The sequence below is a fragment of the Pleurodeles waltl genome, chromosome 6 (assembly GCF_031143425.1).
Source record: "Pleurodeles waltl isolate 20211129_DDA chromosome 6, aPleWal1.hap1.20221129, whole genome shotgun sequence".
Classification (NCBI taxonomy): Eukaryota; Metazoa; Chordata; class Amphibia; order Caudata; family Salamandridae; genus Pleurodeles; species Pleurodeles waltl.
The window spans coordinates 1,543,995,870-1,544,014,543 of record NC_090445.1 but is presented as its reverse complement, the minus strand read 5'-3'; the positions used below and the strand labels follow the sequence as shown (position 1 = coordinate 1,544,014,543).

The following is an 18,674-nucleotide window of genomic DNA, read 5'->3' as shown; positions in this document are numbered from 1 at the left end:
TGTGTTCTGATAGGGGAGGTTAATTCTCCTGTTGCAGTATATCAAACTGAGACCGAAGTATCAGAATGGCAGAGTTTTAATATGATTAGCAGTTCTTTTTCTACCTCATTTGTTCTTCTATAACTCATAGCTTACTTCAATGTACCGAATTCAACGTGCTTGTTAGGTCCATAAACACTATGTGAAGTGCCCCCCATTTATAAATTGACATATTTCCTAGCGAAAAGGTATACATTTAAACTCTGTTCGACTGTTCCAATCCGTGGTTGGAAGCCAAGCTGAACTACTGTTAGAATGTTGATTTCTTCAGTCCAGGCATCCAAGCGGGACACAGTAACACTCTCTAAAATGTTTGTACTAGAATCAATTAGTGAAAGTGGACAATAGCAACTAGGCTGTCCTCTGTCCCTTTTCTTAAAAAGTGGGACAATTGCTTTGCTCCACGACTCTGGGAGGAGTCCAACTACAGCAGCTCTTTTTACATTAGTTAGAAGAGGGGTCCCACAGTGAAGTACTACCTTTGAAAATATCAACCAGAACACCATCAATCCCTGGTGCGTTCCCTGCAATATTCCTAGACACTGCAGTAGCCACTTCCTTTACAATGACTTAATTCTTAAACTCTTGCGGTATAGTTTCCGATGAGGACAATTCATCTGCTAACAAAGTGGGTGCAGACTCTAGATCCTCTACATAGAAGATATTAGTGTAGTGTTTCACCCATCTCTCTTCTGGTAATAAAGAGTACACATTAGGAAGACCAGAATCCTTAAAATATGGCCAATTTATGATCTACCAGAATATGGTCTCCAACCCTGCCTGCCTCCATCAGAGCTTCCCAGGCTTTACATCTAATCTCGTTCTTACATGTTTTCAAGGTCTGGTTGTATATGCAACACACTTGCTTGTATATGCAACACACTTGTGGGCATCTGGGATATGTGTGCAGATCTAACTTTAATGGTTTATGGGCTATCATGCATGTGGTATCAAATCAACTAAAGGGCTTAACCTTAGTGGGAGGCGGCTTAGATAACAGCATATCTGAAAAGGCCAGGCAGATTTTTTAAGAACTGTCTTGGACAGCACATGTGTCGGAATCAGCCGACAAGCAGCTAGGAAAGGTCTCCTTATTATCATTCAAAGGTTTATCCATAAAAACATTGAGAGCCACCTTGTTCCACTTCATTCTAATGCCTTTCGAATATTCATAATAGGGCAACCTTCCATACAAACCAGACTTGTACACAAGTATATTCCAAGAGACCTTAAGAGGATTGTCGTCACTAAAACAATTAATGATAACCTCAAACCCCTTGAAAAGGGCACAAAGATCTGATGAAACCATTATAAAATCAACTGCCTTAGAAATCAGGGTGGAGGATGCTGAAAACAGAGCCAAGAGGAATAGTCTTTGGATTATAGGGCTAGCAGAGTGCAGAGAGGGCCCCAATGCCAACAAGACCAGCTTTCTGGAACAATGGTCTGTGATGAGGTTGCCCGGAGGGTCTCTCCCAATTCTATGCACTTTTCCATTGCCAGGTGCGAGTCCCAGACCATTGGTGGCAAACCCTTTACATTAATAAGAATAAGATCACATCTTAAGTCAAGCCTGGATTAAAAAGACATAATGGTGGAAAATAACAGAATAATGATATTTACAGTGCCGGGAACCTAGGGATAGCTTTTGTTATGTTGTTCCCTGCCAGGCTACGAATGACCCACGGGGACAATGTAAACTTTTTTAACCTTACCTCATCTACTTTGGTGTGAGAATGGATTGATCACCTCCCTCAGAAGGGTGAAAGCTTGGCTGCTGACAATCGGCAAAAGACCCAGAGACCCCCTAGGAGGCAGGGATGGTGGGGGAGGGAGGCTTGGGGTGGCTGGCGCAAGCCCTTATAGCTCCCAGGTGCTGCATGAATGTCAGAAGGTAGTGGAAGTGTTGGTGGCTTTAAGTGGAGCAGGCTCTTAACCCTCATTCCGCAACTGATGATGATAAAATGATTTGACTGTACTACTGTTGGTTATATGGTGCGGTGTATGCCTGTAAATGTAGACAGTGTTTACTCCATTGCTATCTTGCTCCTGGGTTAATTTTGGGCTTGCTTATTCTGTCTTGCTGTCTGGATGGTGTGATGTAAAGCTGGGAGGCATCCAACCCGCTGCACCACACCAGTATTGAAGTTGTGCGTGTGACAATTGCACGTATGTTCAATGTTTGTTCATTGGTTTGGACGGGGTGTACTTTTCTTCTTGTCCTCAGGCTTGGGAGTTAGGGGTGTGATCACGGTTTTATGGGTTTGTATGTTGGACTGCCCTCCCTGATCTGCCGGAATGTTAGCACAGTGGTTCAGGGTCCATAGCCTGCATGAGAAATTGGGACCTCATCCCAGTGACACAGGGTGCTACTACAACTCTCAACCCTTATGGCGTCCACCTTGACATATACTTTTATCACCTGGAACGTTAGGGGCCTTAATAACATGTCCATACATAACACAACATAAATAAAAATACTTGAAGAGAAGGGGAGCTCCCTTAGAGGACACCAACCTCACTGCCACCAAGAGGCAAATGATACGCTAGACATGGAGAATCTATAAAGGAAAAATTGAGGTTTAATACCTAACTGTGATCCTAAGGTCCTGCTCACATGAGCCGAAAAAAACAACTGAACTCTGAGGCATACTGCCAGTAGGGTGCACTGTGTATAGAGAAGTCTCATGGAGCAACAATACCCTTTTTCAGCTGTTCTGCAATGTAAGCCTATCATTCTGCATTTTATTTTTCTATTACTTTATGCATTTTCACTTTTATGAGCAATAATGCTGCAATGCAGGTTCAAATTGGTGTTCAGTCACTGCATTCTCCACAAACAAGAAATTGAGTCTTTGATATACTATTACAGAGTATTTTCAGCTCATGAAAACTGATGCACAGTGACGACATATGGAACTTTAAAATGGATTAGATATTTATCAAGAATTGATCTTGGGTCCATACAGGTACCACTGAATTATTAAATGTTTATGACTATCGATGAAGACACTACAATGCACAAGTTACTTTTATAAAGGTGCCTTTTCCCTGCTTGATTTTCCTGCATACATCAACTATCCAGCTTCTCTCAGTGAGGGATTAGCATTTGAAAAAGCATGACAAAGCTGTGAAATGCCACCCAGGAGCAAAGTGTAGGTTGACCAGAATATGCAGCGTGAGATTGCTAGCTTTATCATGGCAGAAGACTCTTGTCATCTAGAAAGTGCTCAAAATGGCTAGGGTTGGCCCCAGAAACGTTTGCCCCATTGGTTAGGGCATGCTCAGGAGTCATTCCCACCCACTAGTTGGTTCCAGGCATAAATGTGGCATCTCTAGGGACTCACTCAGAACACTTTCAGCGCCTGCAGAAGATCAGAAAAGACTTGCTGCCTGTCACCCGAGAAGAGCCCTAAAGAAATGAACTTGCCCCCTTTTGTGCCCAGGACAATGAAGTGGACTCCAATAGTCATAAGTCTTAACCCCTATTCAAGCTATACGGGTAAAACAAGTTACATAGGCCTTTCCTGCAACTACCCAGCTGACCAGTGGCAATTAAGCGTGGAATAAGCCCTGCTGTTTGGCCTCTGCCAGATACCCTGCGACTTTCCATACGCCTCCCCTAAAGGGCCAGGGGTATTTATAAGTGTACTCCTGTCACGGACTGGGACTTACAAGGCTAAAGTCACAAGGTAAAATCTTTGACCAGAATGAACCATTTGAGTTTCCGACCGGTGCTCCATCACGGTCAGCGTCAAATTGCACCTTGGTCCAGGTCTACCACAAGCACTGACTATCATTGACATTTTGTTCTTCTTGGTGAGATTCCGATTTAAAGCTTAACAAATGATTTTCCACTCGTTCCCCTTATTGGATTTTTGTAATTTTGGTGTCACTGTATTTATTAAATTCTACTCTATTTTTTATTTCTGTTCCGGCTTCGTATTGTTTTGCATTTTGACTGTATTACTGTTTTGGTACTGCACTAATACTATACACATTCCCTACGTTAAGCCTGCCTGCTCTGTGGCAGTAGCATAAGAGAGTTGAGCTCAGATTAATTTAGTAACTTTGAGGGTCCACCCTGGCAAGGGTTTTGAATATTCCTTGAAGTGGGAACTCAGTCAATCCAAATAATAAACCAATTTTATACAGGACCCAAAAAATAAAATCAGTTTGTCTTGTCAGACTAACTATACATAAATAGCATATCAAAATCACTCAATATTGCTTATGTTCTACTACATGCCATCCTCCCACAATTCCTTTCTCACTAAGCATACAACATATAGTAATACAAGTAAGCAGTAGTATTTAGCATTTTAGTGACATTCACCTACTATTCCCTATTCATTACATGAACATGCATACAACTCGCCAAAAATGCAATCCGCAGCATTTGGGGGTGCAGTTCCTATTATTAATTTCTCCAAAAATATAGAGGGGTAAGCCCCCTACAACACCAACCATACAATCCGTGCTCTGACTTTTAACCTCTACTATTTATTTTCCTATTAAAATGCAGGGCAGAGCAAGTTATATTCTACCCACAAATGGCACTATTTCTGCAATTTCACTGCAACCATTTCTGTCCTGTCATGCTATCATCAGGAGAAAAAAAAAAAAACAGTGTCTACAAACCTAACCAGATTTGACGTAAGCATTCCTTTTAACCTTTGAAAATATTTACAAAATCAAATCCAATATACATGTTTACAAATTGCCCATGACTGGTGGCAGTGACTAAGACAAATATGTCTTGAATCCAGTGTTTATCAATGAATATATCAACACCATAATGATAAAAAAGCAACTGTTGCCTTACCATCAAAGGGTACTTGAAGTTGTCACTGTCAAGGGAACACTCTTTGGCTGCCTGAGCCAGGCCTTGTAATATTGGAATAAATATCTAAAAGATAAAGCAAAGGCACAAAGACATCAATGCAGAGACGGCAAATCGAGATATCAGCACAGGAAAGGCATATAAATTGGCATGAGTGAAAGCAAGGAGAGAAATGAGACATGGTAGTGCAAGTAACTCACAGACATTTGTGAAGGAGAAGCGGAGAAAGAAGCAGAAGGGAGGATACACAATATGACATGGAAGACAAAGACATACCTATGCACATGTGAGGTGTTTGGCAGAAATAAAGAAAAAGATTTAGAGAGATGCAACAAAGTTGGAAGAAAGAAGCACTACAAGTACCAGTATCTCGCACTGTAAAAAGACTCAATTGAGGGAAAACAGGACTACAGAGACTAAGTGGGCTAATGCACCCTCTGCCAGGATCTATGCTGGGTCTTACCATCACAGTCTAAAACATTAGAAGGTACCCTAAGATTTTCATTTACCCAAGGTTGACAGAATGTGTACTACTAATTAGGGCAACATTAGCATACCCCTTTACAGTGCGGTTGAAGTTCACTCTGTAAAGCAATAAATCAAGTCTCTTTGATAGGTAGTACTGCTCTGAAACAGCTAAGCTCTGTTCTACCAAACTGAGACCTTCTGCTTGGTACAAAACAAAGGACTTTCAGAATACTTTTCCCTAAATAGGAGTGTTTCCACTGTTGAAGGAGGCATGGCTAAGTAAAGAACAAGTTACTTACATTCATTAACGCCTTATCTGATAGAGACTATCTAGCTGCAGATTCTATACCTTTGAATTCTCCCAAGGAGTCAGGTGAAGATTTGTTGTGAGCAGCAGCCCTGCGCGCTGGTAGGTGGCATCGATTGGCTCCATGTCAGTCGTCAGCGTCATCCGTGCCGAAAGTGACATCATGGTATCTAGACAGGCACCATTGGTGCGCTGGCGTCAGTTTCCTTTCATGACTTTCCACGTTAGAAGCGTGGATCCATGAAGAACACTGACCACTGGTGTGACATAACTAGGGCCCTGAAAGTGTAATCAGCATCCCTAGAAATCTGTTTGCAGATCAGAGAGGATGGGTGGGCCGGTAAGGAATCTGTAGCCAGATGTAGTCTATCAGATAAGGTGCTACCAAAGGTAAGTAACTTGTTCATTTGATAGACTTACAGCTGCAGATTCCTTCCCTTTTATAATAGATATCAAAGAAATACTGTCCCCGGAGGTGGGTCTGCAAATCAACTTCAAATGAGAAAGTCCTTCAGGACCGGATGGGCAGAGTGTCCATTCCTAAGGACATGACTGTACAGGCAGTAATGTTTAATAAACGTGTGTAGAGAGGCCCCAGTTGCTGCCTGACAGATGTTCAGGACCAGAACTGCCCATGCTAACACAGTGGTCGGAGCTTTAGCTCTGGTGGAATGAGCTTGCAAGCCCTCCAAAGGTTGCTTTTTGGCCAGTGCATAGCAGATCTTGATGCAGAGTATGACCCCAAAAGAGATGGTTCGCTTCTGCACCGCCAGACCTTTCTTCGCACCCACATGCCCCATGAAGAGTTGGTCGTCTGCCCGCAAATCACAGGTACAATCAAGGTAGAATGCCAATGCTCTTTTTGGGTCCAGATGATGGAGTGTCTCCTCTTGATTAGATGGATGTGAGGATGCCTAAAAAGTGGCAGGGTGACAGATTGGTCTACATGAAATGGTGACCTCCTCTGGTAGAAAAGAGGCCCTTGTGCGAAGCACCAGTTTGTCAGGATATATTGAGAGGGAAGGTGGCTTAGATGACGAGGCCTACAGCTCACTCACTCGACAGGCAGATCTAATTGCCACAAGGAAGGCTGTTTTCAAGGTGAGAAGCCTGAGGGGACACTTGTGGAAAGGTTCAAAAGGAGCACATTTAAAACAATTTTAGAACCAAATTAAGATCCCACTGGGGCATAATGAATTGGAAAGGAGGGGAGAGATAAATAAGACCTTTGATTAACCCATGTACAAAAGTGGATTTAAACAAAGAGGGCTGATCAGGCAAGCCTCAGAAGGCAGAAATGACAGATAAACAGCCTTTAAGAGTACCCAAAGCAGAGCCCTGCTGGGCAAGAGAAAGAATAAAGAGTAAGACTTCAGAAAGAAGTGTAGAATGAGGATTAACAGACTATTTTGTGCACCATGCCACAAACTACTTCCAATGGCCGGCGTATATCATTTTGGTGGAGGGAAGTCTGGCTGCCAGGATGACATTACCGACATTGGGAGGAAGGTCAAGAGTGTTCAACACCTGCCTCTCAATCTCTATGCATGAAGACAGAGTGTGGTCTGGTTTGGGTGAATACGTCTCCCCTGCTGCTGCGAAAGAAGATCCTCCCGAAGGGGCAGTCTGACCAGAGGATACATGACCATGCTCAGTAGCTCAGGCTACCAGACTGTCCCTGCCCAGTCCAGAGCCAAAAGGATGACATGGGCCCAGTCTTTCCTGGACTTCTTGAGAACTATGGGAAGGATTGGTATGGTCAGAAAGGCATACAGGAGGTCTGAGGTCCACTCAAGACAGTGTGTCTTTGAGCCAGATCCATCTTGGAAACTCGAGCATGCATAACCGCTGACATTGCGTGTTCTCTCCAGGTGCGAACAGACACCCTGTGCCACCTCCGGGTGAAGATGCCATTCACAATCTACAAGGCATGTTTGGCTGAGTTTGTCTCCTCTAGCATTCAGAAAGCCCGGTAGGTGTTGAACCAGGGATATGCCCTGCTGTTCCAGCTATGTACAGAGACACAAAGCCTCTTGACAAAGGGTCCACGACCACACCTGGCTTGTTGCATTACCACATGGCGGTGGTGTTGTCCGCGAACATCTGCACCATCTTCCTCTTGATTGAGGGAAGAAATGCCTTAAATGCTAGCCATAGCACACAGAGCTCCAACAGTTTGATGTGGAGTCCAGATTCTGTTTGATACAAGAGGACTCTGATCTCCACCTCCCTCAGATGGCTGCCCCATCCCAGGTGTGATGCATCTGTCAAGACTGAGATCTGGTTGGGGAAGGGAAAGGGGTCTTCCTTTGACCCAATTGCGGTTCATTATCCACCACTACGCGTCTTTCTCAATTCCCCCAAGTTCTGGACAATGTCTAAGCAACTCCCCTGATGCTGCACCCACTGGAACTTCAGGTGCCAGCTCTGGGTGAAGGCACCATTCATGATCAGCTGAGCATATTCAGCTCAGTTTGTCTTCTCTGGCGTTCAGAGAGCCCACCAGGTGTTGATCCACCAAGGATATGCCCTGCTGTTCCAGCCATGTACAGAAGCACAGAGGCTCTTGACAAAGGGTCCCTGACCCCACCCTACCCTGTTTAATGCAAAACCACATGGCAGCGGCATTGTCCATGAATATATGCACTACCTTTCCCTTGAGAGAGGGAAGAAATACTTTCAAAGCTAGTAAGAACACACAGAGCTTCAACAGGTTGATGAGGAGTCCAGACTCCGCCACAGACCAGATGCCTCTGATCTCTGCCTCTCCCAGATGGCTACCCCAGCCTAGGAGTGAAGCATCTGTCACTACCGTGAGATCTGGTTGGGGAAGGGAGAGGGGTCTACCTCTGATCCAATTGTGGTTGTTATCCATCACTGCACGTCTTTTGCAGTTCCCTCCAAGATCTGGACCACGTCGGAAAGATTCCACTGTTGCTGCGCCCATTGGAACTTCAGGTCTCACTGCAGAGCCCACATGTGGAAATGGGCATGTGTTACTTGCAGGATGAAGGAGGCAATGAGGCAATGAGGCCCAGCAGCCTCAGAGTCATTCTCACCAAAATCCAGGATAGAGGCTGAAAGTTCCAAGTATCCTGGACTCGCCGTTCAAGAGGACATACCAGAAACTGCACAGTATTCAGAACAGCTAGGATGAAACGGAGCGCATGAGAGGTAGTCAGGTGTGATTTTGGCACGTTGTTAGTGAACTCCAGCAAATGCAGAAGTACCCCCATAATGTGGTGGTGAGAAACGACAGTCTGGGGCGAGCTAGCCTTCAACAGCCAGGCATCGGGATGGGGAAAGACTAGCACCCATGATCTCAGCAGATGAGTTGCGACCACCTCCATAACCTTGGTGAACACCTGAGGGACGCTGGTAAAGCCATATAGAATCACAGTGAACTGAAAGTGCTCGTGGCCTGCCGTAAACTGCAGTTAATATCTGTGGGCTGGCAGAACGGGGACATGGAAGTCACTGTCCTGCAAGTCCAACGCTACCATCCAGTTTTCTGACTCCGGGGCAGACCAAACCCGAGCCAACATGAGCATTTTGCATTTCTTGTTTCTGAAGAAGAGATTAAGGGCTCTAAAACAGGACGAAAGCCATTGCCCTTCTTGGGAAGAAGAAAATAGCAGGAATAATAACCACAGCCTACTTCTGGCACCTAGAACCCTCTCTATTGCTCCTTTGCCAAAGATCCGCAACTTCTTCATGGAGAGGGGACAGATGATCCTCCGTCAATCGGTCGTGAGATGGTGGTATATAAGAAGGGGTAGTGTTGAAGGGGAGGGAGTAGCCCCTTCAGACAATCTGCAAATCCCATCTGTCGATGTTATGGACTGCCAGTGGGGAGGTGATGGCAAATCCTGTAGCCAACTTAGTGCCCATGGTTGTAAATCGACAGACTAGGAGGGTTTAGAGGCTGCAGCAGCTGGGGGGTGGCAGACTGATCAGACTGCTGGCCACCTGACCCAAGAGGTCGTGAATACTGCGCTTTCGTCCACATAGAGGCTGTGAAGCATGCGCGGCATGGTGGCTGGGCAGGAAGTGGCACAGCTGGAAGTCCATTCCATGGCTGCGAAAGGCAGAATGAGGGGAATGGGGGCTGCCGTAAGGCCCAAGAATCTGGCCATAGCCTGAGAACAATTGAAGCACTTGAGAGCCTAATCTGCCTTGTTTTCGAAGAGACAGGTGCCACCAAAGGGCATGTCCATAATGGAAACTTGGACATCTCCCGAAAAGCCAGATGTCCTCAGCCTGGCGTGGTGCCTCAGGGCCACTGTCCTGGAAACCGCTCTGCCTAGTGAGCCAGTTGTGTCAAGTTCACAACGAATTGTGGACTTTGCTGCCTCGCTCCTATTGGCAAAAGCCTGAGAGCATACTGCCTAGGCCTCAGCCGAAACTTGTGGCAGCACTTGAACAACCATGTTGCACAGAGATTGGGAATAACTGCCCAAAAGGCATACAGTGTTCATGGACCGCAATACCAGGCTGGTAAAAGAAAACATTTTCCCATGAGTCCAGCCTCTTGGATTCCCTATCGGGGGAGTGGTAGGGAAAGCACCATGTGAAGTTGAGGCTTGGACCACAAATCTCTCAGGGGTAGGATGCAGCATGAGGAAGGATGGATCCCCAGGTACGTGGCGATGGCGGCAGTCAACCTTCCTATTAACAGGTGCCTAAAATTACATCAGTGAGGGCATCATTGAATATGAGTAGGAGTTCAGACGTGGAAGCTCCAGGTTGCAACACCTCTGTCAAGAGATTAGTCTTGACTGTCACCGAGGGTAGCTGAAGGTCTAGGACCTCAGCTGCCCTCCTCACCAACAATGCATAGGAAGCTCCCTCCTCTGTAGCCACCGTACAGGGAGGAAGCATATCAATATCCGGAGGGGTGTCCAGACCACTAGCTTCACCCAAATCCTCACGCCAGTCCATTTCTTCCTCATAGGGCTGGTATCCAAAAAGATCCAGCAACCTCTCCCAGTATTTCCCGAGGACTAGCCCAAGAACACAGAGTGCAAGCTCCGATCTAGGAGGCAAGCCTCCTGCTGGCATAAAAGTCAGTATCGAGCAACGCCCATCCGGCTCCATTTCAAAGTCAAGGTTAACAATCGGAATGGCTCCCGGAGCATCGGCATCAGGTCCAGTGCCGGGGAAGGTCAAGATGGTACGATCTGCATCAGCCCAGACCCAGGACTGGATCCTCAGGACCCATCGGAGCCAAAGCTGAAGACACCGGCATGGAACCAGATGGGACCCCCTCTGGCCCGTGGGCCCGAAGGTGCACTTACAGGGTCAGACTACCCAATAATGAGGTGCATGGTCTCATAGAACTTCTTAGCGGGCAGGGGTTGCTCAGGCTCCTGGAAAGTCGGGGATGCGCGGAGCAGCCACAGGTGCAAGTTCTGAGGAACGAGGCCTAGAATGGAGACTCTCCCTCATTACATCGGCCGAGGAGAAGTTTGAAGACTGCTACGACATCCTATTCTTCTTCTTGTGCCTCGACTTACTCGATCACACCGAGGACTTGGAGAGGGATGACGCTGACTTAGGGCTCCTCGACCGGTCCCAGGACCTTCTTCTCGACCTGCCCGGAGTCACATGCCGGGCCGCCATCAACTTTAGGGACCGATATCTCAAAGCCTTCTGTCGTATGGCCCGGCAATCAGAGCATGACTTTGGGTCGTGGATGCATGCGAAACACCACAGAGAGATGAGGTGCGGATCCATCACCAACATTGGCCGCTAACAGCCTCTGCAGGGTCTTAAGTGATGATATCCTCAACAAAGAAGGAGGAAAAGCCTAAAAAAAATAGTCAACAAAAAGGAAAAAAAGAAGAAAAAAAAAAAAGAAAAAAAAAAGGCCAGTCAAAAACTGGAGGGAAGGGTTAGTTCTTCTCTCAGATCAGAGCTGGCTGGTGAAGAAAGAAAAGAACTGAAGCCAGTGCCCCTGGGTTCCACCTACATAGGTACCGCAATGTCACTTATGGATGCGGACGACGCAGACAACGGACACAGAGCCGACTGCCACCACCTACTGGTGAATATGGGTACTGCTTATGAAAAATCTGCCAGATCCAGTCTGACGCCTGGGGAAAATTCAAAGGTAAGGAACCTGCACCTAGAAGTCTCTATCAGATATAATGAATACTCATTTCCATTATCCTTTTCCTGTTCAGAACTACAGTCTACTAAAGCATGTCAGACTGTACCTGTCGAAACACTTCCTCGTCCTGGTGTGTGGCTCGCATGAGCTCCTGGATGAATCCAGATGGCAGGTTCCGGCATAGCATGTAAGGTACTAAGAGCGACTGCTGACGCACGGACCTGCTCAGGGGAAAAAGGAGTACAGTACTGTGGTTAGGAGAGTTACCGTAGATAGAGGATAAGGCTTCCAAAGTGCTCAGAGCCTTTGGAGATGTGTAGCAGCATCCACCCTAAGACAACAACAAAACTTTCTAGGATGCATACCAGGCACTGAAGAAGCCTTTAAATTAGAGTATCAATTCATTTTGGCTTACAGTGGACATATCAGACTTTTCATATTCATACCATTTGTGAATGCAGCTATCCAGCCATTGGGGTGCAACTCACATAACACACATCAGGCCCAACCTCATTCCTGCATTCAGCTGTTTACATCCTGTATAAAAGTGATCTTCAAGTGTGAGAAATAATTTAGCTTTAGTATAAACTAAGCACCTTCAGTATAAATAACAAGAATAATTGCAGTGGAGACAGGGTTAACAGAAGAGTTTTTTTTTTTTTGTTTTTTTGTTTTTTTAAATAATACTTTAATGAAATTATATTTGAGGCCATTACTCACAAAGCACTCACACTTCCCTACTACAGTCAACAGATGCACAGTTCTAAAGATATCTTCTTGGGAGACCATAATACACTATGGTCATGGGGGATGTTCAGTGGGACAGTTAACTGTTAATTATGAAGATGCCAATGATGAAGAAAAAGTAATTTACTTTTAACTTTTAGTACCATTTCCCAATCATGGTTCATAAACACTGAATATCTCCCACTACGTGTAGTATGCCAGAACACAGCCAATCAAAAATCCTTTGTTAGAATAATACACTCTAGGATTTTCCAATTATCACCACAAGGTCCGTATTACTAATGCAAATAGACTGAGCTGACAGCATATTCAGAAATCAGAAGTTTTCAGAAATCACCTACCCCTATCCCTCCAGTCATATCTAGCCACAGTGGTTATGAACATAAGGAGAACGGCCTTGCCCCCGGTCAATGCATGAGATTCAACCTCAGGCAGATTGGCCTCCTAGCCATGGAACTGTGTTTGGTACCTTCTGCAAGTCTCTTGTGTGATTTATGGTGCATCTGCAGCTGTGGTGGCTTTTAGTGATGGAGCTACAGAAGAGTCGTTGGACCAGCAACCTGTGGGCCGGACATCAAGGGCCCTACAATGGAGGCCTGGACAAGACTTGGCCTGCATTATGCTGTGCACAGTGTTTTCACCATGAGATCAGCAGAGAACTAAACAGCTCTGGCACTCACATGCATAACTACTGAGTTGTTACAGTACAATTTAACTTTGGTGTGGGGTGCTGCACACACTGACACAGATGTGGAGTCATATCTGAAAACACTAATTTAATGGCTGGGGCCACTGAGACTAGTCACACTTAGGGCTAGTCAGTAGTATTACAGGCTGGTGTCTCTGGTGCATGTTACTGACTGAGGCCACTGATGAATATTACAGCCCGAGTCTGTTGCATATTTTACCAACTGGGGTCCTCACTGCAGTCTGAGCCATTGATATACTTATTCTCTAGGGCCACTGATGAATGCTTCAGCCACTGATACTCATTACAACATCCATGCATTTTGTTGTGCGGGCCATCAATGTATATTAAAGAATGGGGCTGTTCTTGCATATTACTAAAATGGCATCTAATGCACACTAATGGCTGGGGATACTGATGCACATTACTGCCTGGAAACAATGATGCACATCTCCACCTGTAACCACTGATGTACGTCTCTACCTGGGACACCCTGATCCATATCTCTGCTTGGGACCATTGATGCATGTACTGCCTTTGACCACTGAGGCCTCTATTGACAGTGGAAACTTATGCAAGTCAGTGCCTTGGTAATTTATGCACACTGCGGCATTACACCAAAAAGGAATGTCTCTGACCAGTATTGCTCATCATTGTTGGTGGTCATGGATGCTTATATCTTTGGCAAACTATGCCTATTTCTGTCTGGGACTATTGACGGGTATTGCTGTCTACATTAACTAAATCTCACTGCTGTCTCTGGCAACTGATATGCTTTACCACCTGTGGCCAGTGATTCGGGCACTGCCTTGGGCCACTGAGCCCTGTCTGGGATCACTGATTCATGGTTAATCTGGCCCTCTCATGCCATAATGTCTGGGACACTAATGTGTATGTCATACCTTGGTCACCCTGTGCTCTTTGTTCCCCACTGTTGTCACTCTTTTCTAGTTGTTCAGGTTCCATGTACTATGCCACACACTTTTCAATGTTTTCTAGTTAGACAGGCGCAATGTACTCTGTGTACTTCATTTAGGCCAGCTGTGTACTTTAGTTTGAGTGAACAGTTTCAAGATCTGTTACACTAAGTGCAAATTCTTGTAATTTTCGGTTTACTGCTATCCTCACGATTGTTGGATATGCTTGCTTATTTGTTTAGCTGCCCTGCCATCCAATTAATGGCCTCAATTTCCTGCCAGAGACAGCCTTCTGATTGACAGGAAACACTCTGTGATCTTCAAGAAGGCTCCACTTACAGGATAGGCTGCAAACACTGCTTTCAAATTCAATCCTCTGCTTGGTTTTCTCAATCTGTCTTGAGAAAGATGTGTCTCCCATAATCACCATCATCGGGGTTCGAACCCTGCCTCTCGCAACAAGAATAATCTGGACATCTTTGCCTGGAAGCTTCAGGCCAGCAATCCCCACTTTGAAGTCCGTCCTTTCTGGTCAGTTTCCAATAACTTTGAACCCTGGAACCTGTTCAATCAATCTGGTGTTGACATGCCTGCACTGACCTGACTACGACTATCTTTTTGAGGTTTAATGCTCAAGCTATTCCGGACCTCAGCTTAGTGCACTAACCTGCCACTTCTAGTTTTGGTGTCCCTTTTTTTCTTCAAGAACACCCTAGCAATTGGAGTAGGAATAAATAAGCCTTGGCTAAACTAAAATTAATTGTGTGCAGTAACAACGTTAAGGACAGAAAGATTTCAGAATCAGTTGAGCAGAAGGATATTTGCTGAGGATTTAGTGCACGGGTCAGTTGCTCAAGGACCCTTCACATGGACTTCAAAATCTTTTAGTGAATATTTCAATAAGAACTTGCACCTCAGGCTAATTGTATTTTTTTTTTTAACTGTTTTTATTGACATTTTACTAATATGCATTTTCAATGCAACTTCAAAACAGTGATATACACAAGTCTAAACATATATTATATTCAACTATACTGTCTACGGGTAGGTAAGTATATTGCATATGCAGAGCGATCGCTACTAACCAGTTCTTCAAATGCCTTTGTTTCTTTCGTCTAACCTCGTCACGACCATCCCCCTCATGCTCTCACCTGTCGGATACCGGACCTTCACTGTCATTGTTTAAGATTCAATATGCCTTCAATACCTTAGGCTGATTGTAAAGTGATGTATGGTTATCTGAAATAACTGTGTTCTTGTTGCAGAGTACCTCTCCTGGCTGACGGAGAATGCCTTGCCACCAGAACTTGAGGTGTCCAGCTCAGAAGCATTACTTCCCACCTGCCTTACTATTCACAGGAGTATCAGGCACATCAAAACTATCGCCCTCTCTCGGGGGCGTGGCCACGGAGCCGAGCATGGCGCACGCTTAGCTGATCGGCTCCGGAGGGGCCGACTTTAAATCGGTGCCTGGACGCGCTGAAGCAGGCGGTCCGGTGCCCAGAGTGGAGTGGGACGACTGCTGTGGACGGGGGAACCGCGGAGGTGCGGTCTCGCCCCCCTGGAGCGAGCCCCGAGTGACTGGGGCTGCTCGGAGCTGCGGGGAGGTCGCGGCCCGGCCGGCGGGCGGGGCCGAGACGCGCTGTGTCGGGGGGCTCCCCGTGTTGGAGCATTGCAGGTGAGCGGCCGACGCTACCGGGGCGGCTTGAGTGCGGCCGCGGCCCCGGGGGCGGCCTCCGGCGGACTCGTGCGCACCGGTGCGGGCCTGGACCCACGTGGGTCGCCGCCGGATTGCGGCCGCGGCCCCGGACCGAGCGGTACGCTGCGCCCGGCGCTGGCCTTGAATGCGGGCCCGCCCTGAAGGAGGGGTGCAGACCGGAGCGCCTGGTGGGGGCACCTGCCGGTGGCGAGTCGGCCTCCTGCTCGGGAGGCGGAGCCTGATGCTCCCTGACTGAGGGACTACGCACAGCGGAAAGACACGGAGGCGGGGGGCCCCCCGGGGCTGCCCGGTGAGGGGTCCGCTTTGGGTGCACCCCCCTGGTGAACGCACGACCGGAGCTCTGGTGTTTGCTGCCCGGGAGCCCCCGAAAGCCGACGACGGGACTTACTACACCCAGAGCCGCACAAGATGAGTTCTGACTGTCCTTTGTGGGGCGTGACAGCGTGGAATCGCCTTGTGCCATCTGCCGTCATCTACCAGTGTTGGGGGCCGGATGCCCTTGTTCCCAGGTGCGGAGCCCCCTTTGATTGACCGGACCAACCCAGACCGGAAGGCCTTGCTACACCAATCGCTTATACGCACAACAACGCAAAGCTACTAAAGCATGCTATCCCCGGTTTAGCCCGAAACTGGTTTCTTGCCTATGGAGTAGATGTGACGAGACCGGGGGACGGAGCACGGCATACTCACGATCGTTCGGTCCGCGGGGGCCACTGGTGGACCTGAGCCTGAGCGCACTGGGCGCTAGCCTCATTGAGTCGCCCCTACCTGCCTAGCCAATGCCCCCCAAGGGCAAACATAAGAGTAAAACCATGGACCCTCCGGCACATACACTATTGGGGGAAAATGAATCGACCACGCAAAGCCAGTCGCAAAGCAAAGTGCAAGACACTCTAGACAAAATACTGGGTGCCATTGAGGACACCAAATCCACATTACAGCGCGACATCAATCAGGTGGCGATAGAGGTGGGCCTCCTTAGAGCTGATCATCACAAATTGGATGACAGAGTAAAAGAAGCGGAGGCAACGCTAGCGGAAGTAGTCCCAAAACAAGATGATGTATCGGCGGAGGTGACCTCCTTGGCTGGCAGAGTGGCGAAGCTTGAACAGCGAGCTGAAGATGCAGAAGGCAGAAATAGGAGGAATAACATTTGCGTGGTGGGCCTCCCTGAAGGGGCCGAGGGGCCGAATATGGTGGAGTTTCTGGAGAAATGGCTAAGCACAGCTGTCGCACCAGGATGTCTGACCCCCTTCTACTCACTGGAGCGAGCTCACCGTGTACCGGCTAGACCACTAGCTCCTGGCAGGCCACCGCGGGCAGTAATAGCTAGACTCCTGCACTACAGGGACAGAGACATCCTCTTGCAGAAAGCCAGGGAAATGGGCCCATTTAAAGTAGCCAATGGCGAAGCGACATTGTTCCCTGACTTCACCTTAGAGGTCCAAAACAAGCGCGCCTCCTACCTAGCCGTTAAAAGAACCTTGCGAGAAGAGGGGATACAGTACTCGCTGCTCTACCCAGCAAGACTACGAGTGATTGCGGAGGGGAAAACCACGTTCTTCCAAACCCCAGAGGAGGCATGTGTAGGAGGCTGGACTGGCTTGTAGTGAGTACCAAGGGGTACTTGCACCTTGCACCAGGCCCAGTTATCCCTTATTAGTGTATAGGGTGTCTAGCAGCTTAGGCTGATAGATAATGGTAGCTTAGCAGAGCAGCTTAGGCTGAACTAGGAGACGTGTGAAGCTACTACAGTACCACTTAGTGTCATATGCACAATATCATAAGAAAACACAATACACAGTTATACTAAAAATAAAGGTACTTTATTTTTATGACAATATGCCAAAGTATCTTAGAGTGTACCCTCAGTGAGAGGATAGGAAATATACACAAGATATATATACACAATAGCAAAAATATGCAGTATAGTCTTAGAAAACAGTGCAAACAATGTATAGTTACAATAGGATGCAATGGGGAAACATAGGGATAGGGGCAACACAAACCATATACTCCAGAAGTGGAATGCGAACCACGAATGGACCCCAAACCTATGTGACCTTGTAGAGGGTCGCTGGGACTATTAGAAAATAGTGAGAGTTAGCAAAATAACCCACCCCAAGACCCTGAAAAGTGAGTGCAAAGTGCACCAAAGTTCCCCTAAGGACAAAATAGTCGTGTTAGAGGGAGAATGCAAGGAAAACACAAATCAGCAATGCAACAACGATGGATTCCTGTCTGAAGGTACCTGTGGAACAAGGGGACCAAGTCCAAAAGTCACAAGCAGCTCGGAGATGGGCAGATGCCCAAGAAATGCCAGCGGTTGGTGCAAAGAAGCTCTTACTAGGCTGAAGAACTGTGAATACTGCAGGAACGACAAGGGCTAGAGACTTCCCCTTTGGAGGATGGATCCCCCACGCCTTGGAGAGTCGTGCAGAAGTGTTTTCCCGCCGGATGGACGCCAACAAGCCTTGCTACCCGCAAATCGTGCGTTTGGCGTTTTTGGACGCTGCTGGGGCCCAGGAGGGACCAGGAGGTCGCAAATTGGACCTGCAGAGAGAGGGGACGTCGAGCAAGACAAGGAGCCCTCACTGAAGCAGGTAGCACCCGGAGAAGTGCCAGAAACAGGCACTACGAGGATGCGTGAAACGGTGCTCGCCGAAGTTGCACAAAGGAGTCCCACGTCGCCGGAGACCAACTTAGAAAGTCGTGCAATGCAGGTTAGAGTGCCGTGGACCCAGGCTTGGCTGTGCACGAAGGATTTCCGCCGGAAGTGCACAGGGGCCGGAGAAGCTTGCAAAGTCGCGGTTCCCAGCAATGCAGCCCAGCG

General features: G+C 47.3%; 1 protein-coding gene across 2 annotated transcripts in view; it reads right to left on the bottom strand.

The window, feature by feature from the left end:
* The window catches only part of UBE4B (ubiquitination factor E4B), a 658,693-nt gene that overhangs the window by 496,610 nt on the left and 143,409 nt on the right, over positions 1–18,674 (bottom strand). For both annotated transcript variants that reach the window (XM_069241178.1, XM_069241179.1), the window contains 2 exons: positions 11,876–11,990; positions 4,865–4,948 (listed from right to left, as the gene is read on the bottom strand). In XM_069241178.1, coding sequence (XP_069097279.1) covers positions 4,865–4,948; positions 11,876–11,990 — 199 coding nt within the window. The remainder of the gene's footprint in view (positions 1–4,864; positions 4,949–11,875; positions 11,991–18,674) is intronic.